Raw genomic sequence first — 22,104 nt, 5'->3', positions numbered from 1 at the left:
GGTGATCTTCAAATGCTTCAGAGAACTACAAAATATGACATTTAAGATGTTTACTAACCTAAGACTTTTCATGACAGTGAGGCACGTCTGCGCCTGGCAGCACCAATATACTTCATAAAAGGATGATGGACATTGAAGAACCTTCCATATGGAGTGTGCTTTCATTGTGGTGAAGCTAGTCATTTGGGCAAGAAACTGTCCTTGCTTTGACTGCTGACAGTATACTGTCCAAATTGGACATGCAGGACACAAAGGAAAGTGACTGCTGACCTTTGCCAAGACAAAGTAGGACAGTTCTTCAAAGTTTCTGCTTCACAGAAAAGTCTGCCAGATATTCTAGGCCTGTAAGCTGAAGATAGATGCCTCAACATTGCAGAGGAACTCTGGGGTGTCTGCCAGATGTCTCTGTCATTTCTGAAGTTTTGGAAGTGGCTTGCACTGTACTTCCTGTTTGTTCAGGTAATATTATATCCTTCTGGAGTCTTTGACGGAGCTGATGACTAGATAGTTATAGTTACAGTTTTCCTTAGTTATGATAAAAGGCAAATGAGGTACAAAACTTTGGACTCACCAAGATAAGATAAATAATGGAGTATTTCCTCTGAATTTGCTAAACACAAATGAACTAGATATTGTAAATGTAATTTTTACTTGATAATTGTTCTTATTGTATAAAGTTTTACTATGCTAAAGTTAAATTTTTTCCCTTTATTTAGACAAAAGGGGAAAATGTTGTGGAATAGAATAATTGTTTAACTATGCAAATATGTGTTGTATTTGTTTATGTTGTATTTGTTTAACTATGTAAAGATGTGTGGCTGTTTCACCTTGCCTGCTTAAGGCACCTGATTGGTCTAATAAAAAGCTGAATGGCCAATAACTAGGCAGAGGAGGCATAGGTGGGACTGGTAGGCAGAGAGAAAGGGAGAGTCAGCCATCCAGAGGCCAGCCAGCCAGCCATGGAGGAAGCAGAAAAGCAGTATGGACAGTATATAGAGGTAAATGAGCCTTGGGCAGCACATGGATGAATAGAAATGGGCTAATTTAAATTTTAAAAAAAGCTAGCTAGAAACAAGCCTAAGGTAAGGCCAGGCATTCATAATTGATAATGTCTCCATGTCAAGATTTGGGGGTTGAAGGTCCAAGAAAGCCTGCTACATTACCTCCCTCCTCTCAGTGGAAAAACTAGTATCCTTGCTGCAAGTAGAAGGTTACCATGAAAACTAGAAGGCGCTACAGAGTTTCAGCAGATACATTTCCTGCCAGCATGCTGCTGACTGGATCACTGCCACCTCCGTGTGCTGCTGATGACCACGATCACAGCCATCTCCTAGAAGGTCACACACCTTCTGCTGACCAGAGAGCAGTGACCAGCCAGAGGCAGGGAAAGGATCATCCTAACCTGGCTGAGGTGCCCTGTCAGGTGGCAGAGAAGGATTAGTGGGAGACTCCTCTGGAGCAGCTGAGAGCTTTCTGTACAGCTCAAAAGCTTCCCGGCTGGGTACAGATGACAGCACCAAGGTTCTCATGAGGGCAGGACATGTGGCAAGGGTAGGACCAGACTCTGGGTTCTGGACCTAGACTAGTTAACTCATCCATTATTCCTGGAGCTGACATCAGGAAACGGTGGACAAAAAAACATAGGTGCAAAGCAACCAAGTTAGGAATCTTGCCAGGGCGGAGAAGGCAACCAAGAAAACAAAGCAGGGTGGTATGGACGGGGAGTGGACAGTTGCACTACCTTAGATAAGGCGACAAGGAAGGCCTTGGGGCTGGAGCCCGAGAGAGGAGGTGTGAGCTATAGGGCTCCAGCAGCATCTAGAATAAGAGCAGGTGCTGCTGGCCCTCTGCTGTGAGCTTTTTTAAGTGCATTGGAAAAGTTGCAAGAAGACTCAGGGCTAAGCTTAGCTCCAGGGCAGTTCCTCTTGGATTCTCTCCCTAGGCAATTTTTTGCCATATGTTTTAGCATGGGTCTTTGTTGCACACACACATAAACATGTACACACGTACACTCCACCTTTGAGAGTCAGTCAGCCACTCCAAGCCCCTACTGCTGCCTTTCCAAAAGCAAGAACATACTGGGACATAATCACAGCAGGACATTTGTTCTGATTCAAGGAGGCCAGCTCCTCTTCGAACCTCAGGAGAGCTGTCAGCTGACCTAGTGACATACCCCCTTCCAATTCCTGACTCGTCTACACAATATTAAATATTAAAATTGCACACAAATATTAAAGGCAGCATGCATTTCCAGAGTGGCCTTCCACTGATCCTATGGAGACGGACAGCCTTGCACAAGGAACCCTCCTTGTGGCTTGTCTTCCTGGTCCTGCAGGACACAAGTGGGTCAGCTTAGGGTCAGCAAGAACATGACTTGGAACCACTGGAATTTGACGCATAAGGAAAATGTGCACCCTCATACATGCCTGTAGTTCAAGCACCCAGACACCACATATCTCTTCTACTGTGCACATTTAGGTACCACGCACCCTCATGTACCACATACCTCTATGTACTATGCACCCCTATATACTACTCACCAAGGTGTTTCTCATGCTCTGAGTCAGGGAACTGAGTTAGTGAAGCTCTGTATAGCCTACACTATGGATCTGCTCACATGTCACGATTATCCTCAGAAGCCAGTCCTGCAGGCACACAGGGCCTCAGGCCTGGACACTGGCGGCCTCTTGACTGTTCCTGTTACACAATGATAGGGTGGTGAGACAAACCACAGCTTGTGCTTGCTTCAATCCATGGTGTTGTTTACTTGGTGGCTGGGTATTTTGGCATCCCCCCCTAAATTCCATGTTTGGGCAAACGCTCTACCGTCTCCCTGTTGCTTGCACACACAAGGGCACGTGGACTCTGTGCTGATTGGGACTGTACACGTGCCCCATGCTCCACAGCCTCAGAATAAACTGGAGTTGGGGCCACATGCCCATTTCATAGAGCAAGACGGAAGCCCGGGACTAGTTTGGAAGGACTGTACTATGGTTTGAATGTGTTTCCCAAGTCCATGTCCCAGCCCCAGAGAAATAGTGTTGGGGGCTGGAAAAAGTGACTGTGGCCCTGCAGGCCCAGTCCCTTAATGAAGCAACACTGTTATCCTGAAGGTGGGGGGTAATTATCTTGGGAGGATGAGCCCCATTCTCGGTCTTCCTTACCCTAGTGTTTGCTGCCACAAGGTGGGTACCGGATGTTGCCCCTCAACCTCTGACTTTCCTGATTCCGGGAGTGTAAGAGGCAGGGCTCTGCTCTTCATAATGATCCTGCTCCAGGACAGCCTGGAGGTTGATACGAAAAACCCCTTTTCTCCAAGTTCTGCAGAAGTTCAAACCAAGGTGCCAGAAGAGCCTGTTTCTTCTGGAACTTCTCTCCCTGCTTTGTAGGCAGTATAACATAATTATACTTATATGCACATGTATATGTCTATACCCTTGTGTATCTATGCATTCACCCATCCCCTGACCCACTTACAACATTACACAACCGACAAGAGCAGGCCCCAGAGCCCATGGTTCAGTCATCATCTAAAGGCAAGTAAATGATGACATCCCAGCTGATGGGCAGGCAGGCAAAAGTCCCCTTTACTGATTTCTAAACCATGTTACATTCTGAGGGAGTTGGGGTTATGACTCCAATACGAGAAGTGAGGAGGATGCCAATTCAATACACAACAGGCCCCAACAGGAGAAGGGTTCTTCTCTGCACCAGCGGGGCATCTGGGCTGGCATGATCTTCCTGCTGCTCAATTTGGCAATGGCCAAAGGCAACAAGTGTTTCTTGTGGTAACTTAGTGAGGTCTTGGCTTGCAACAATGTTCCCTCGCATCAGGTCTCCCTGAATTCAGTGCCACCTTTCCACCTCACTACCACAGTGAAATTGCCAACACAGAGGACAGTGCCAGAACCTGGTCTGGCCCACAGTGCCTCACCCCAGAGACTGGTTCCGTGTATCACTAGGTAAGCTGGTAAGACTAGAGAGGCCAAGAGACCTTGTGTCCCCAGAGGACATGGGTTCCCCTCTCCACCCTTGCCCATCTTGTATTCCTTCATTAAGCTGAAGCTGTGACAACAGTTCTTCCCAGTCCCTGGCAGGTCAGTCAAGCTGACCCTTTACTGAATTCCCCACCTGCCCACTCCCCCACCTCCAACACACATTGCTCAAAAGTCTGGCCAAAGTGCCTGAAATGAGAAGGCAGCTGGTAAGAGCCTGGAATAGTCTTCACTGCCCTGAAATAGACTCTTCCTGCAGAGCCCTCCTCAGGCCTAGTGAGCAGACTCCGGACTCCCACATAGAGCAGGGATACTGCACAAAAACCAGAAGACTGTCATTTATGGAGCCAAGGGGTATCTGGAGGCCCTTTCCTACTTCTGTTCCAGTGCACCAAGTGGTGGGATACTGCCTGAGCACCAATAATCACACTATCCTGAGACTTAACGAGTCAAGAGAAGGAACATGGCTATGCAGGCCTTTCCAGAGCTGTGACCCTGCATTTGAGTTTCCAGAGCTGAGTTCCCGAGGCCTGGCTCCCAGTTCACTTTTCTAACTTCCTGCTAAGTCCCCAACTCCCAAGTGGCTCCGTGACCCTCTGTTCCCTTCCTTGCCTGTAGCCTTTTTTTTTGTTTGTTTTTGCTATTTTTTGTTTGTTTTCAAGTCAGGGTTTCTTTATATAATAGCTCTGGCTGTCCTGGAACTCATAGAGATCACCTGCCTCTGCCTCCTGAGTGCTGGAATTAAAGGCGTGCACCACCACTGCCTGATTATAGTGCCTTTTCTTATGAGCCTGGTAAGCCCTCTCCTAGCTCCCGTCTCTGTAGTATAACTTGGCATCTTCCCTTTCTTGAAGGAAGTGATCTCTCTCCTCAGTAATCACCTTGGTCTGAATGTAGAACCTCACTGATAAGAGCACCTGCATTTGCTGAGGTCCATCCGGGTCTCGGATACGCTTTCCCTTCCTCCCCATCAGCAACCTTCCTAAGCTCATTTCAGCTCAGGGCCCTGGACATCATGATAAGAAAGTCACTTGAGGTAGGGAAGTGGTGGGGCATGCCTTTAATGCCAGAACTCGGGAAGCAGAGGCATGTGGATCGCTGTGAGTTCGAGGCCAGCCTAGTCTACAAGAGTTAGTTCCAGGACAGCTAGGGTTGTTACACAGAGAAAGACTGTCTCAAAAAAACAAAACAAAAACAAAAACAAAGCAAAAAAAAAGTTTCTTGCTGTGATACCATGGCTGACTCTAAAAACTCCCACCACCTGCCATCTACCACAGGGGCTCCACCAGAACCCTGATCCAGGTCGGGAGGTACAGAGCCTCAGTGCCCTCCTACAGTGGGCATGGCCTCGTGACGGTGCAGTGTGATGCAGGTGTCTTCTGAGGTCTGACCACACAGGTGACAAGAAGATCCTACTGGGCTCTTCTTCTCAGTCACCCCTTTATAACAGACTCTAAGGTGTGAGGAAGCCTGGATCACAGGGAGAGGCCCAAGTAGGCAAAAGAGGGGTGGGGATGAGGTCAGGGGTGCTTCTAGGAATCTAACTCCAGGCTCAAAATGCCCCAAGGGACAGTAAATAGGGCAAAATCCCTGCTTAAAAGAAAAGAACTGTTGGTTTAAACCAATGGCTCTGCATTAATTTGCTATGTAGTCACAGCAACAGCAATATCACATGAGCCAGGAAGCTTTAATTGGCATGGATAATGAATAAAGCAGCCTTGCCTGGGTAAACTGATTGCACGCCACCTCTGTGACATCAGGGAAGTAACTTATTCTTTCTGCTCTCAATCTTCTTTCTGGTATGAAATAAGGGGAACCAACCATAACACTGCCTTATTTTCCTTCTTCCTATTTTTTGGCAAGTTTTACAAAATTTACATGTGTGTGTGTGTGTACATTTGTTTGTCTCTGTGTGGATGTGTGTCCGGTAGTATGAATGAACATGGCTCCCATTGGCTCACATATTTGAGTGCTTGCTCCCAGTTGGTGGAACTGTTTTGGGAAGGATTAGAAGGTGTGAGGTCTTGTTGAATGAGGTCTGTAACTGAGGTGGGTTTTAAGGAAGGAGGTCTGTAACTGAGGGTGGGTTTTAAGGTTTCAAAAACCCACACCAGGCCCAGCCTGACTCTCTCTGTCTCCAGTCTGCAGGTAAGATGTGCGCTCTCAGTTACTGCTGCCATGTCTGCCTGCCTGCTGCCCTGCTTCTGGCCTTGATGGTCATGGACTCACCCTCTAAAACTATAAGCTATTGTGAATCTCCCAACATAGGTGTTGGGCACTTAACTCAGGTCCTCTAGAAGAGCAGCAAGCACTCTTAACTGCCGAGCCATCTCTCTAGGCCCCCTTATTTTCTTCTTTATGGTAACACCCATCTACCTGTCATGCAGTTCGAGGGATGGAACCTTGGAACCTTGGCCTTGGACATTCTAGGCAGTTCTATTCCACTAAGCCATAAGTCCACCATAGCAGTATTCACTAGACAGGCTGTCACTGACTGAGGCAGCACAAACACAAGACCTGCATCTCAGTGACAGGGAGAGAGTTCATACCATTAAAAGGTTGCATGAATTCCCACGAGTTTGAAGGGCCCCTCAGGCTGCTCCAGTCCTGATGGACAGAACTTCCCCCGTGGGAGTCAAGACCTGAGATCTGGTGAGCTGGAAGTGCCTGTGCTCCCTCACAGTCCTGCTGCCCTCCTTTTCCAGCCATGTCCCAGGAGTCCTCTGAACCCCTGTATGATGCCATGGTTTGGGGAGCAGTCTTACATGTTAGTGTTCTGACTTGTGAAGTCCAGGCTTCAGGAAGGAAATGGAGCACTGGTATGTCATGAGCTCATTCCCCTAACCAGAGTGTTCGAAGGAGAAGCTACTAGGCCAGCCATGACAGGGTAGGGTTCCCCTTGAGGTTCGTCTCCTGGGAAACTGGAATCCCACAGCTGAAGCAGTGGCCCTAACTCATCAAGCTTAGGTGAGGGACACTACTCCATACTGCCGAATGCTGAAAGTCCCGGGGGGGGGGGGGGTTCCACACCGCTGACACACCTCTTTATCTCACTTTTTCTCTTAGCTTTTACAATAAAAGCATCACAAGGCTTTTAATACCCAGTTTAGCAAGAATGTGGAGCTAACTCTCACCCATGTGCTGTCACAACTACTTTAGCAAGTGACCTTGCTAAGCTCAGCAAAGTTGAAGGTGATCACCCACACACTGTCCTGCACACATCCACAGGAATATCATAGCTCAAGAGCCAGGAAGCACAAGCAAGAATGCATCACTGCCTTGACTATAACTCTGAACATGGGGCTATCTGTGTAACGGAATCCAGTACACTAACAAACATGAATGGAGGGGAACCATGAATAGCAACACAATGGATCTCACCAGTGAAGCACTGAATGAATGGGTTGGGTTAGAAATCAGTGGTAGAACACCTGCCTGGTACACATGAGGAATTTTCTCCCCAGTATTGAGTAAATGAACCTTAAAATACTGAATACACAAAGCAAATTGCATCTTTTTTTTTTTTTAAAGACAAGGTTTCCCTACGCATCCTCAGCTGGCTTTGAACTTGCAGATCCCCACCCCTCCGCCCCGCCCCGCCCCGCCCCGCCCCGTCTCTGCCTCTGCCTCTACCTCCCAAGTGCTGGGACTTGACTTCACTTCCAGGCCTGGCAACAAGTCACAACTTATAGAGCAACTTGCATGCCCACAATCAGTGGCACTGTTTATAATCTCCAAAGTAGGAGGAACTGCAGTAGATTCAGCGTTAGGAAGGAAGGTAGCTGTGGCAAGTGTTAGACTACAGACAGATCAGTATACTGAGTGAGATGAGCAGTCTCTCAAGGACAAATTCTTGGGTGGGGGGCTCCCTAGAAATAGAAAATAGCAATGTGGGGCTGTGGGAGGGGATGAGGATCAGTGTTAATGGGGACAGAGTTTTGATTTGGGAAACTAGGAAAGTTCTAGAGACGGATGATGCACAAGTGTGAAAATGCTCCACGGAGCACAAGGAACTGGGTGCCATGGTGGTTTTTACTGGGCTCAGTGGTATACACCTTTGTTCTCAGTACTTGGAGACTGAGGCAGAAGGGTGTTTTGGGCCCAGTTTGGGGCCAGCTTTGGCAGCATAATGAAACAAGGAAACTGTTTTTGAGACAGTGTCTTGCCATATTGTTCTGACTGTCCTGGAACTCTGGAGACCAGGCTGGCCTGGAACTCACACACATTTCCCTGCCTCTGCCTCCTGAGTGCTGGGGTTAAAGGTGTGCCCTGCCACGAGGTTCAATGTTTTTTGTTCGTTTGTCCTAATAGCAGGTTTATTGTTACATATTTTTACCATAAGGCATTTAAAGTAAAATAGCAGAACATCGTGTTCTGTATTTCAAGTTTAAGATGTAGAAACATATCTTTTGTAATGGTCAAGTTACAAAACCATGCCTGGAAATTCCTGCTCCTGACCTGAGGTCCTGCTGGGGCCTGGTTCTAGGATGCAGGCAGGATGAGAATTGGAAGCACGCATAGGACCATCCTATGGAAGCCAAAGGATAGAAAGCTCTTCTGCTGCTTTCTCCGTATCTGCTTTGTTTCATTAACAGTACCCCCAGATCTGGCCAGCCAGAGAGGACTTGGGAGAAGGTCCTTGCTCCTATCACAGATAGAGAGCCTATAGCTCCCCACCCCAGCAGCAGAAAACAGAGGCATTCCTGAACAGTTCGATATGGCTTCTGGTTGAAAGAAGTCACAAGCACCAACCAGGCCCAGCCACTGGCGGGGCTCCAGAATCAGTCTACATTAATTTAAGATCACTAATGAAGAATAATTAACAGCTTCAAGGGAGCCTGGCACACCCTGTGTTTAGAAGTGGTTAATTATGCATTGTCTGCACAACACCCTTTTCATACTCTTAAGTTTTGGGTTGCAGTTTTAAATAAGGAAATATGGCATCCGGCGAAATGCCAAGTGGCTGTGCTCAAAGCCTCTGTGAGGAGGGCCCCTGGGGCTGTGCAGTAGTCCAGAGCCTCCGGCATTTTCCTGCACTTTCCCCTAGTCTCCCAAAGCGTCTAGAGCTGGGTTTAGCAGACCTGGCCACCTTAGAGAATGGCTAGAAGAGCGTTAGAGAATGGGAAAGACTTTCCGAAGCTCTTGGTCAGGCAGGAGCCGGCTGAATCCAAAGTTCCTGCCCACTTTGCCGATACACCCTCATGGCTGTGGTCAGCAGTGGATGGGAAGAGGACCAAACTCCTACTTGGGCACGGTGCTCACCACAGTGGATGGCCACCAGCACTAGGTGAGCTTAAGTGACTTCTCTGGCTCAGCAGGGTGCTTACCTTATGACCACTCCTGATCAGTCTTGTCACAAAAGCCAAAGTATTTCTCCCTGTGCCTCATTTTTTTTCACCTAGAAAGTGGGATGTGCCCACCCTCACTGCATGGGGTCAGTACTGAAAGTCAGTGCCTTCAGTGGAGTCTCACCGGCAGCAGGTGTCAGGGCCTCAGCATTTACACCATCATCCTGTCTTTCTTTGTAACCTCATTCCCTGAATTTCCCCAATGTTTTCACCTAGCCTTTGATTATTCTAAACACACAGGCATTGCTCAGTGTTGCGGCAGGCCCTGTCCCGGCAACCAAATCCAACGCCTGCCCCCAGGCGCAGTTCAGATGTCAGCGCCAGCAGTAAGCCTTCCTAGCTCCTCCTGGAGGCCTCCTTCAGGCTACAGAGTCTTGCAGCTGTTCATTCCTGCCTCAGCTTTAAGGCTTGTTAGTGGGTTTCCCCTGGAAGGCTGGGAGCCCTGGAGGAAAGGGCACAGATGGGTGGGAGGGGCTGTTGCTGGCTTGGTCTGTCCTGAGTGCAAACCTGGGCTTGCCACACCCAAGATCCTTAGTGGGCTCTCCAGTGATTAGGGCAAAACATGTGGACCTGGTGTCCTGTGGTTTTTCTCATGTCCTGAAGACCCCATGCTTTCTCAAAGTCCCTAGACTTGTCTCGTGTTATGCTTTTCTTTCTGCTGGGATTCCCAGCATAGCCCTTCAGACACGACCTATGCCATGAGAGGTCACTTCTGGAAACCCCCGCTCAGACCCTCTGCTTGCCAGGACTTTGACCACAAGCCTTCTCCAGCTGACAGGATCTGCTCCCCTGCCTGCTTCACAGACCTGGCATCGACATGGTCTGAAGCTATAGATAACAGTGTAGCTGAGAGCAGAGAGACCTAGTTCTAATCCCCAGGTATACGGGCACGGGTCTGTGCTTGGGTCTGTCCTGACTCACCCTCATGAAGGGCTTTCTGCATTTTTCTGGCTGAGATTAACAGGAGTATAATAATGTTACACACACACACACACACACACACACACACACACACACAGTGAGGATTGAGCACAGGAGTTTCTGGACACTGAGGGCATTCAGTCCTAGAGAGCTACACACAGAACCTGAGAGACAAAAGTTTCTCCAGCTGTGTGTTCTGTGTGTGCTGAGGCCCTGGCATGAGCACCTAGTGTAAAATAGCTGGAGTAATCAGATGCAGGATGGGCCTCACTGCTTGGCATTCACCCAAGTACGGGGACTTCCTTTCTATGGTGGCTGTGGGACCCTAGGCGCCTCCTCCAAAAAAGCCTTCTGGGAGTGAAAGCAAAGCTACCACACTTTCCCAGAACTGCGTGCATACTAATGGCCGTGGACTTCACAGAGTGTGAAATCAGGAAAAAGTAATTCCCCAGAGTAGACGAAATAGTTTGTTCCTCAAAGTCTGTAACTCCAGCCATTCAGATGACCCTGTCATGGCCGCATAGTTCTCTTTTGCAGAGCATGAGTGACTCAAACAAGGTGTGCATGAAGACCACACACACACACACACACACACACACACACACACACAGCACACACACACACACACCACATTTACACTATATATACTTTCCACAGATAAACACAAAAACTCACAATCACTCCTACATATACACACAGCCATTCTCACACAGTTATCCATTTAGAAACACACACACACACACACACACACACACACACACACACACACACACACACTGCAGTCCTTGTCACTCCACGAAGCAACACTCAAATCCTACCCACTACAGTGGCGTCATGTCCAAATCCCCGCTGATGGGGAAATTGTGGTTCAAAGAGGAAAACTGCCCCAGGAGGCACTTGGAGGGAAGACACTTCAACTTTAGTCCTCTGATTTCCAGGTCAGGTGTCCTCCACACCTGCCATTGCAGATCTGTGCTGAGTGGCAGTCAATCAAATGCACTTGTCATAGCAGCCTTTGATACTGGACGGAGTGTGGCTACAGGTTAAGAACTCCTGGCTCCCATCACTGGCCTCCTGGGAGTCAGACCTGTTCAGCACCTCACTGGCTCCCTGGCTTGACCCAGCAGCAAGAATTTTGAGCAGTGCTGCACCCCAGCACAGTCAAGGAGCCGCACCTTTGCAGCACCGCTCCTAAAGGCAGGCTCGAAAGAGAGGAGAGGGAGTTAAGCCGAGTTGCAGAGTGGACCACACTAAGTCCACTGGCATTCTTGGCCCAGTGGCAGGGACCCTGAGCTGAGATAAAACAATCTTGTAGCTGGGCCGACGCAGGGTGAACTTTCCTTCTAGGTCCCATTGCCCTCACGACCCAGGCCCACTGCAGAGGAGGATTTGCTTACCTTTTATAGGCCCCATGCAGCGGCTGCAGGCACAGGAATTGCCAGTAATCCAGGCAGAAGGCCTTGAACTTGAGCATTTTCACTTTCCAGTCTCTAGCGGACTGTAGTGGTATCTCCAGAGAGACCCAGCAAGGGGCTGCTGGGAGGTGGAGGCCTGGCTGCTGCTCCCTGCTGCGGGCCCCCACTCACATGGCCCAGCTCTGCCTGGTGCAGCTCACACAGTGCGCGCCTCCAATACAAAGAGCAGCAAGCACAAAAGCCTGCAGCTCATCCGCGTGCACGCTCTCACCGGGCAGGCTCACGCTGCTGCTGTCTCTGGTGCCCAGGGCTTTTGGGGGCTCCCTTGGGGGTCCCCAAAGCAAACCAGGGCATCCCTGGCTATGCTGAGCTGTGGGGGCCCCCAACCCATCTTCCTGAGGAGCCGGGGAGCGATGGCTTCTGCAGCTGCTCTTCCAGCCCTTTTCCAACTAGGCCAGAGCTCTGACGGCAAGCCAGTGTCCACCCACCTGCCCTGACTGAGTGGCAGGGACAGGGCAGGCCCAGGGGGAGCAGTGAGGGAGGGGTCCAGGTGACTGACAGACACTGCCCTCCGCTGCCACACAAATTACATGTGGCGGAATCCCAGCCTGGCCTGCAAGACTGAAAACTCACCAAGTAACCACATGGTGGGGGTAACTGGGCTCTGAAAGGCAGTAGGAAAGACTGACAAGGCCGCCAGCACCGTTGCCCAGGCGACAGGGACACATTGATAAAATCTAAAATGGAACCGCAATGACAGCCGTTCATTGGCTGCTGGAAGAGACTCCTGTGGCTAATGAGGGAGGGTGGGAGGGCAGTGGCTGGGCTGAGGGGCCATGGCCAAACAGGGGCATTGTTTCCAGGGCTGAGTTGGAGACTCTGAGGGCCATGAGGCCTGGTAGTTATAGGACAGAAGCCGAATCTAGCCTTCGCCTTGTCTCTTTCCCTGCCCTTAAGCTGGCTTACTGACTTCTATACCAACCCCAGTGGCCTTTTCTTCACATACCAGCCAGGGACCTTAATGAATCATTTTAGTTCCAGACACCAGCATGAGTCCCCTGCTGCACTAAGAATAAAGATAGGGTTCCCTCACCAAACAGTTTTTGGGGACTCTGCTTATCTGTCTGATCCCTCTGATACCCAGACACATTGCCTAGCTGTACCTATTTCCCCTTGATACATCCTTCTAGTCTTGTGCGAGGTTCCCTCTGCTAAGAGTACTTCATACCAGATCATACACTCATTATTTCTCAGATGCTTACCTTCCCAAATGTCCCAATAAAGCAGCACAGCTTCTCTTGTCCCCATGTGTGATTCCTCCTGAAAGCCTGCCTCTTTATGTCTGACCCACAGCCTCCTTCATCAGCTTGGAGTGCCCCCCCACCCCCGCCGGGAGGGACCACATCTTTCCATCAATGTCTGCACCAGCAGCTGCTCCACCATCAGCAGTGGCAAGTGTGAGGACCTTAGATGGCAACAGGGACAATCTCAGAACCCAAGGGGCTTTCCAAAGTGCCATACTCACTTAGCCACCTCAGGCTCCAAATCTACCAACTACCAATTACAGAGGCTCAGGGAACATTCTGCACTCAAGATGTATCCACAGAGTCCCGAGTCCAGCAGCTAGGAGAGACCTGATGTCCTATGCTTGAGCTCTGTGCACCCTGAACCAGAAGGTCCAGCTCCATGGAGATCCATGCTGTACAAAGCCAAACAAAGCACCTGTCTTGGCGGGGCATTTTCACCTGCAGCCACTAGCAAGCTCTGCGGCTTGAAGAGATATTCTTAACCAGAGATGACGTGTCACTAATCTGTCACAGAGGCTAGAACCTCAAGAGTGGGTCCCTGGGACCACTGGGCTAGAGGGCTGCAGTGTCCAGAGCAAGCTCCAGAGCTGGGGAAGGGGAAGGGGTACACCAGCATTCTCAGAGCTGATAAGCTGAGCAGGACAGACCCCCTGCTTCATAAGCAAGAAAACAGCTGGGGGCAGGCAGGGAAAGCAAGGTAACCATCTGCCTGAGAGATGAGCCTGTTTGCCAAGGTGGCATAGGCTGTCTCCCCTCCCCCATCCAGAGTGCCACCCTGCCTCCCCGGGACAAGGACATTGGCTTCCCTCTCACGTATATGGCAGAGGAAGCTGGCTATGCCTGTGAAGGAAGGCAATTACTGGCCGGGACCTTTGTTTCTGATTTCCCAGGCTGCGGTGCCTTCAGAACCTTTGCGGGGTGGGGCAGGGACAAGCATGTGACACCCCTCCACCAGAGCTTGGAACATGCCTTTTTTAGGAACTTGCAGACCTCTGCCACTTCAGAAGGCCACAGAGGCCAGGGGGCAGGAGGGATGCAGTGGAGTTCTGTGTCTGAGTCACAGATCTGATCCAATGTTCCTGATCTCTCTGGGTCCTTCTTTCTCATGTGTAGAATGGGCACACTGAGCTGGCTCTGGCAAATCTAAGGGGGCTGTGAGGATTCCAAAGCAGGTCCCACGTCACAGCCAGGTGGCAGAGACTCCAGCAGATGTCATTTAGCAACTGCTTCAATGCTGTGCTGCAAACATGCTGAACATGGTCTACCACAGGACCTTTGCACTAGCTGTTTCCAGCAGAGATGTGGATCCCGCCTTAAGGCTGGCTAACTGAGCCCGCTCAGAACCACTGCCCCTACCCTCCCTCTGGTCACTCTGTGCCATTTGCTCTTTTCCTTCACATTCCTTGTTATCCCCCTCCCCTACACATTACATTAAGAAGGAGAGTTTGTGCCTTTGTTGTCAGGCCCTGCCACACAGAAGCTCTGCAAGGGTGACGGGACTGTGGCTGTGGTGTCCTAAGGGCTTGACACCCATGGGTACCCAGGAACCAGGGCCAGAGGAGGGGTAGCCACCTGAGACTTCCTATGGCCACCAAGGACAGCCTTCTAAGGAGCAAAACAATGTAGTTTGGGCTTTAAGGTCAAGTAGGACCACCCTGGCTATGGCCCTGCCTGGTCTGGAGAGAGCTCAGACTGGCTATGATGAGAACTATACAGTCATACTTAAGTCAGTTGGGGGGGCACATACCCTGAGTCAATACTTAAGTCAGTGGGGGGGGCACATACCCTGAGTCAATACTTAAGTCAGTGGGGGGGGGCACATACCCTGAGTCAATACTTAAGTCAGTGAGGGGGGCACATACCCTGAGTCAATACTTAAGTCAGTGGGGGGGGGGGCACATACCCTGAGTCAAGAAGTCCATCCACCCACTTCCCCCTTCACTCCAGAGCTTTCTGGCCCTTCCTCTGGTAGGCCCCATGTATACTGGGATGGCCAAGGAGATAATGCAGGTGGACATACTGCTTTTAGTGACTCCACTGGGTTTAAGAGAAGGGCAAGGCTTCTGATGCCCACCAGAGTTCCTTGAACATTTTCCCCCAGGACCCAGAACACCCTGCCATGGATACCCATAGACATGTGGGCATCCTTAGCCAGCCTTGGGTGGGAACTGTGACTGTTGTGTCACTCATGTGGGTGGGACTGGGACAGCATGAACACCAGGACCCCAAGGCTGAGACCCCAGCTGTGCCTCCCTGGCTGCATACTGAGCAAGAATGTCTGTCACAGAGCCACAACTGTCCTATCTCACTGGGTATCACTAAATAAACCCATCATAGTAGCAGGTGTGACTGGAGTATACATGTATAGGACTGTGTAAATACACGTGTGTCACACAGTTCTTGGTCCTTACACCCCGGGGTAATACCCAGTTCTGGAAATGTGAGCAGAGACTGCTTCCTTGCTATGTGCACACACAAGGGCTAGGAATTGTCCACCACACCTTTTGTATTTCTATATAGCATCATCTGTATCCTGACGGTGTCCAGCACTACTTATTGTGCCTAGTGATGGGTTCACACCACAAGAGCTTCCTCTCTTCCACAAGCCCAGTTCCTTAGCGGCCACATTCCACCTCACCCTCAGCCCTGCGCAGACTGGACCCTTTCATGGGAATGACTCACAATACAACTCCAAATGAGAAAGCTTACTTTAAATCACATGATATAGTGCAGATGTACCCCCACCCTCATCACAGCACATCACCACACACACACACACTCACACCCACACACACACACACACACTCTCACGGTTCTCAGAACCACTTCTGCCCATGAGAAAGTGAGAAAAGCTTTCAGCGCCCCTGGCAAGGGCAGGGGTCCAATATCTAATCTATTTTGGGTTTTAACTTTTGTTTGTTTTTGAGACAAGTCTCAAGTAGCCCAGGTTGGCCTTGGGCTTGCTGTGTAGGCAAGAATGACCTAGAACTTCCTATCCTTTTGTCTCCATATCCCAAGTGCAGGGACCACAGATAGGCACCACCATACTTGATTTAAGGAGATGAAACCAAGGACTTCTGCAGGCTAAGCAATCATGCTACCAACTGAGCTGCACGCCCAGCTGAGTATCTAATCTCTCTCTATTGGTTTAAAAAAAAAAAAAAGAAGTGCATTCTTTTTGAAGACCCTGGATAAGAATATTGGGATCTGAAGCACACAGAGGCAGTACCATGCCCTCCAGCGCGCTGCCAATCAAAGGAAATCCCCAGTTCTCACTGACTCCAGCTTTGGTTGTCATGGGAACTGCCTGCTGCAGGCTGCTCCTCAGGGGAACCCCAGCCTTGGATCTTGCAGCAATCAGCCTCAGCACAGTCTGACCTCCAGGGGACCCCAATTTTGTTCTTGGGGAGGCCTTGAGCTAAGCCCTTGCTTGGGGGATCTACTTAAATTGTATGTATTTTCAGGGAGTACATCAGTAGGAGCTCTGGTGTCTAGGGAAGCCGGAGGTGCGGCTCCTAGTGGGTCAATTCTTTCCCACTCCCAAGGCCTCCTCTACACCCCATGTTCATTCAGAAAACATGAGCCTTGGTGGCCCTGAGTCAGGAGATGCAGATGCAGGACAGTACCTGTATCGGTCAGTGGAGAGGCTGCTTCCGGTCTCCAGGGAGCTCCTGGGGTGGTAAAACGAGACAGGGTTACTAACAGTCCCACAGCAAGCCCCTTGGCACCCTGCCCACTCAGGTCACATGGGTGGCCTCAGACAAGAAACCATGTGCTTTAACCTCTCTCTGCTGTCCCTAGAGAGGGCACTGCCACCCTCATCTCAGCCTGGTGCTGGCACAGCGAGTCTTTGACAATGTCAATTCTCTGCTCCCTTCTCAGATGGGGAAACCAAGGCTGGGGAGAGGAAGCAATGCTGTCAGGGTCATGTAGCTCTCATGTTGGACTTTTCCCCCCGGAGGGGGAATGTGGGTGCTGGGAATCACGATAGGAGACCTTGGGCATAAGCAAGCTCCCTACTGTTGCTGCATCTAGGCATGGGGCTGGCATTTGAATTTGTATATGGTTGACACTGCCACGTTCCTTTCTTAAAGAGTCTTGACCAGGTATTACAACCTCCATGCCCCCACCCTGTCCACAGCCCTAGCATCCAGCTCTGGGCCCCAACGCTTTGTTCCCAACTCCTTTATTTGATCAAATTGCAGCTGGGCTAATGGGTATGGTCAGGGACTGGCCAGAATAGGACCATATTTTGACTCAATCATACACCAGCTGTGAAATAAGTTTGTTGCAAGTCTTTCCCCACCCTGTGCCTCAGTTTCCCTGTGACTAACAAGGAAATAGCAATGAAGCAAACTTCTGCCCAGGATCACACTCCACATTCTATCCTTTGTCCTATAGCATCAGAGTGAAGGGTTCAGTTGGCACCTTCTACCTGTGGGAGCATTTGTTAGGAGAGAGACATGCCCTGTGTGGTGGTTCAAATAAAAATTGCTCCCACTGAAGGGTCTCTGGCCAGCTTGAGCACAGTGAGTATGGCTTTGGCAGGCCTTGCCCTTCTCTCCCATTCCCTCTGTCTTGCTGAAAATCATTAGATTAGAGACCATGTCCTGTTGCTTTCTGATCAAGATGTAGCACCATGTCTGCTGCACACGGCCGTACCCCCAGCTGCCATGCTCCCTGCCATGATGATAATGGTCTGAATCTCTGAAACTAAGCTGTCACCTCAATCAAATGTTTTCCTTTATAAGAGTTTCTGTAGTCATGGTGTCCCTTCATAGCATTAGAGACCCCAGCTAAGACAGATGTTGGTACCAGGAACTAGGGTATTACTGTGATAGGCCTGACCATGTTTTTGTTTGGAGAAATTGGGACGTTGGTACTTTGGGTTCAGAAAGCAATGGAATGCTTTAAGCACTGCTTAGTGGGCCATACTGACAGGAACATGGAAGACAGTGGTGCTAAGAGTAATTTGAACTGTGGGGGGGGGGGCAATGGCTCAAGAGGTTTCAGAGGAGAAGAATTTTAATATGTTGTCTTGAGATCATTCTTGTGATATTTTGGTGAAGAATATGGCTGCTTTTTGCCCTTGTCTGAAGACTCTGCCTGAGGCTAAAGTAAAGAGATTTATATTAATTCTCTTGGCAGAGGGAATCTCAAAAGAGCCTAGGAGTACAGACTCTGTTGTGTGGTTATTAGTGGTAACTCTGATGAGGATTTATAATGAAAGGAGAAAGAAAATGTAAAATTTGAGAAGAAAAGGAGCACCAGGAAGCAGAATAGAGTTAAATTCTGTATTCAAGGAGATATACAGATTAAGAATTGGAATAAACAGAGTGGTGACATCAGGCAAGACCCCCCCCCCCCCAGCTAAGTTTCCAATCTGTGGAAAGGAACTGAAGAAAAGCTTAGAGTTGGGTATGGTGTGGCATGATTTTAATCCCAGCACTGGGAGACAGATACTGGTGGATCTCTGAGTTTAAGCCCACCCTGGTCTACAGGGCAAGTTCTAGAACAGTTAAGATTAGATAATAAAGGCAACCATCAAAAACAGAAAGCTGGTGAAGATGTAATTGAATAATGGGCCATGATCCATCCCCATCACGCAGAAGAACTTGGAGGCTTCAGTCACATGGTTCTGACTTTAGAGCTAAGGATAGAAGAAATGGGTTATGGAATTTGCCTTCATGTCCAAAGAAAGGCACTGAGGTCAGGCATATGTCAGGGGTGTCCCTGAATGGAGGCCTAGAAAAACCATTGTGTGAAGCTGTGAAAGTAAAGTCTGGATTGCCTTGGAGAAATCAAGAAGGTGGAGATGCCAGAGCCAAGGAGAGTCACTAACAGGGAGAATGAATTGTGCTGTAGTCAACAAAGCTGAAATGAGTTGAAGATCTGAAGAGCATTTTGATATCAGATAAGGAGATACATTGTTTGGAGTTTGCCCAGCTGGTTTTTGGTTTTGCTTGGGTCCAATATTTTCTTGCTATGCTCCCTTCCCTACATTTTAGAATGGTAATGTATATCTTGTGCCATTATATGTTGGAAGCATGTGATCTAGTTTTTTATTTTGATTTTTTTAAAGATTTATTTATTTATTATGTACGCAGTGTTCTGCCTCCATGTATGCCCACATGTCAGAAGAGGGTGCCAGATATCATTACAGATGGTTGTGAGTCATCATGTGGTTGCTGGAAATTGAACTCAGGACCTCTGGAAGAGCAGGCAGTACTCTTAACCTCTGAGCCATCTCTCCAGCCCTTTTATTTTGATTTTATAGGGGATTATAGTTAAGAGATTACATGAGTCTCAGAAGAGACTTTGAACTTTGGACTTTTAAACATTGGTGAGACTGTTATAGACTATAGGGACTTTTGAAGTTGGACTAAATGCATTTAGCACTATGATATTATTACAAGTTTATAAGGGCTAGGGAGTGAAATGTGGTAGTTCGAATATCACTGGCCTCCTTAATCTCATAGGGAGTGGTACTATTAAGAGGTATGACTTTATTGTTCTATGTGTGGCCTTGCTGGAGGGAGTGTATCACTGTGGGGATGGACTTTTAGGTTTCTTTTGCTCAAGCTTCCCTCAGTGTGACACAGAGTCCACTTTCTGTTGCCTGCAAGATGTAGCAGTCTCAGCACCAAAACCATGCCTGCCCGCCTGCACGCTGCCAAGCTCTCCACCACGATGACAGTGGACTGAACTTCTGAATTATAAGCCACCACCTCAATTAAATGTTTTTCTTTATAAAAGTTGCCGTAGTCATGGTGTCTTTTCACAGCAATAGAAACCCCACCTAAGACTCCAACCATAAGTTCTCTCAACCATATATACAGATTTATCGGAGTGCTTTTCCCCAAACTTCTTCATATCTTAATTCTTCAATATAAAACCATACTCTGTTTTAAAAAAAATATTAGATTATATACCTAAAGCTAGCCGCCAAGGTCTATTTTCTTATTCGTCCTCTACCTCCTCCTGAGGATGATACCAAAGTCCTGCAATCAAGAGCCCCCTTTGGCTCACCTACTCAACATGCCAAATTAAAACTGAACACCTCATCCGAACATGGTGTTTCCCCCTTTACCTTGATAAACCATTTGCTCATATGTCATCTCTGTCTCCCCTCTATCAAAAGGCAGTCCTTTGTCCCTCTGGGACAGATACCCCTGCTTGCCCCCTTTCCCTTGTTCCCATCTCCTTTCCCACCACATCCTACCCTATTCTAACACAGACTTCCCCTTTTCCTCCTCTTAAAAATTACACCTGCAAGGTCATTTGCTGCTGTTTTTCTGCCTGAGTCAGAAAGCAGCCACTTTAACTTTTCTTCTCCACTTAATAAAGAATCTATCTGTGAAAACAGGTGTTTGGGTATGGTTTGTGCCTAGCCTGGGTTCAGGAGGAAGCCCCTACTGTTTAGCAGTCTCCTTCACCCATAGGCTCATTTATTTGAATGCTTAGTCACCAGAGAGTGATACTATCTGACAAGGGTTAGGAGGAGTGGCCTTGTTGGAATAGATGTGACATTGCTGGAAAAAGTATGCCTCTGTGGGTGGGCTTTGAGGTTTCAAACACCCATGCCAGGCCCAGTCCCCATCCTGTCTTTCTCTGTTTTTCTGATTCCATGCTTGCGCACGCACGCGCGCACACACACACACAGACACAGACACATTCTCTCTCTGCCTATGGATCAGGATGGAGCTCTTAGCTACTTGCAGTGTCAGCACCACGTCTGCCTGCCAACCTACTCTTTGCCATGATAACGGACTAAGCTCCTGAAACTGTAAACAAATGTGTGATCCAAAGTTATGTTTTAAGTTTTAATTATTGTGCCTAAGAGATGCAAGAAACAAAGTGCATCTAACCTGTAAGCCTCTTGCCCAAAGACAGAAATTTCCTGAAATACTAGAGGTCACTGCTTATGTAAGGTAATAAGTCACATGTTTTCACTCTCATAAACAAGTTTGCTTGACCCAACTGCACAGCACATGCTTGATTACATGTGGGCAGGAGGTACACAGGCCGGAAATATGTCAGGATGGATGTATGCTCTGACTGAATGTAGGCGCGAGGCATGCAGCTAGGAAATACATCTGGATATATTCTTGCTCCTTATTGTACCTTGTGGGAAGTACATAGCCTTATGGGTTTACCTTTATAAGACTCTGCAAAATGTGACCTGTCACCATTTTCTGGGAACCCTGGAATGGACCTGACCAGAGTCCACTATCCTGGCCAGTATTTAATTGAAGTTTGCTTTGAATTTGGCTCAAAAATCGTGGTAGTGGTATTAATCTCTAACAATTAATACAAACTCTCAATTAAATGTCGTCCTTTATAAGGGGTACCTTGGCCATGGTGTCTCATCACAGCAATAGAACAGTGACTAAGTCAGACATTGGTACCAGGAGTGGGGTATGGCAGTGACAGACCTGACCACGCCACTTGTTGGCAGAATGCAGACTTTGAGACTTTGGGTTAGGAAAGCAGCTGAATGCTTTAAGTGGGGTTTAATGGGCCATACATAGGAGCATGGAAGATAATGGCGCAGAGAGCAATGTGAATCATCATGGACCACACCAAAAGGTTCAGAGAGGAAGAATATTAGTCAGTGGCCTAGAGACCATTCCTGTGTGGTATTTGGCAAAGAATGTAGCTCTTTTTTTGTCCTTGTCCTAAAAATCTGTCTGAGGTTAAATTGGTAGAGGAGATTTCAAGACAGCCTAGTACTGACTGTATTGAACGGCTATTGGTGGTCACTCTTATGCATATCTATAATGAAAAGGAGCAAGCTGAGCAAGGAAAAATATAAAATGTACAAGTTTGAGAAGAAAAGGAGCACCAGAAAATATATTACTGGAACCAAAGCCAGTGCTCAAGGGAATAAAAAGTTTAAAGAAAAGCCTAATGCTAAATGGAATAAAGGGAATGGTGATCTTAGGGAAAGACCCCACTCGGCTAAGTTTCCAACCTGTGAAAAGGAATCAAAGAAAAGATTAGGCAGTAAAGGAAACCATTAACAACAGAAATTGGGTACAAATGAACAAGGGAGCCAAGTTCCAGTCCCACCAAGCAGCAGAACTTGGCAGTTTCAGCCACTTGGTTCTGACTTTAG

At 48.5% G+C, this 22,104-nt stretch overlaps 1 protein-coding gene across 9 annotated transcripts in view; it reads right to left on the bottom strand.

Annotated features, from left to right (window-relative positions):
* Iqsec1 (IQ motif and Sec7 domain ArfGEF 1) overlaps positions 1-22,104 on the bottom strand; it is a 334,563-nt gene that overhangs the window by 110,989 nt on the left and 201,470 nt on the right. For 6 of the 9 annotated variants that reach the window (XM_087907048.1, XM_087907047.1, XM_087907044.1 and 3 more), the window contains one exon: positions 16,613-16,657. The exons of 2 other annotated variants lie outside the window; for them this stretch is intronic. In XM_087907048.1, the coding sequence (XP_087763174.1) occupies positions 16,613-16,657 (45 nt within the window). Of the gene's footprint in view, positions 1-11,661; positions 11,754-16,612; positions 16,658-22,104 lie in introns of those variants that run through there. One more of the 9 variants, XM_085690581.2, reaches the window with a different exon arrangement.

Source organism: Myodes glareolus, chromosome 6, assembly GCF_982192425.1.
Source record: "Myodes glareolus chromosome 6, mMyoGla1.1, whole genome shotgun sequence".
Lineage (NCBI taxonomy): Eukaryota > Metazoa > Chordata > Mammalia > Rodentia > Cricetidae > Myodes > Myodes glareolus.
The sequence above is the reverse complement of the archived record's forward strand: the minus strand, read 5'-3'. Positions and strand labels throughout refer to the sequence as shown.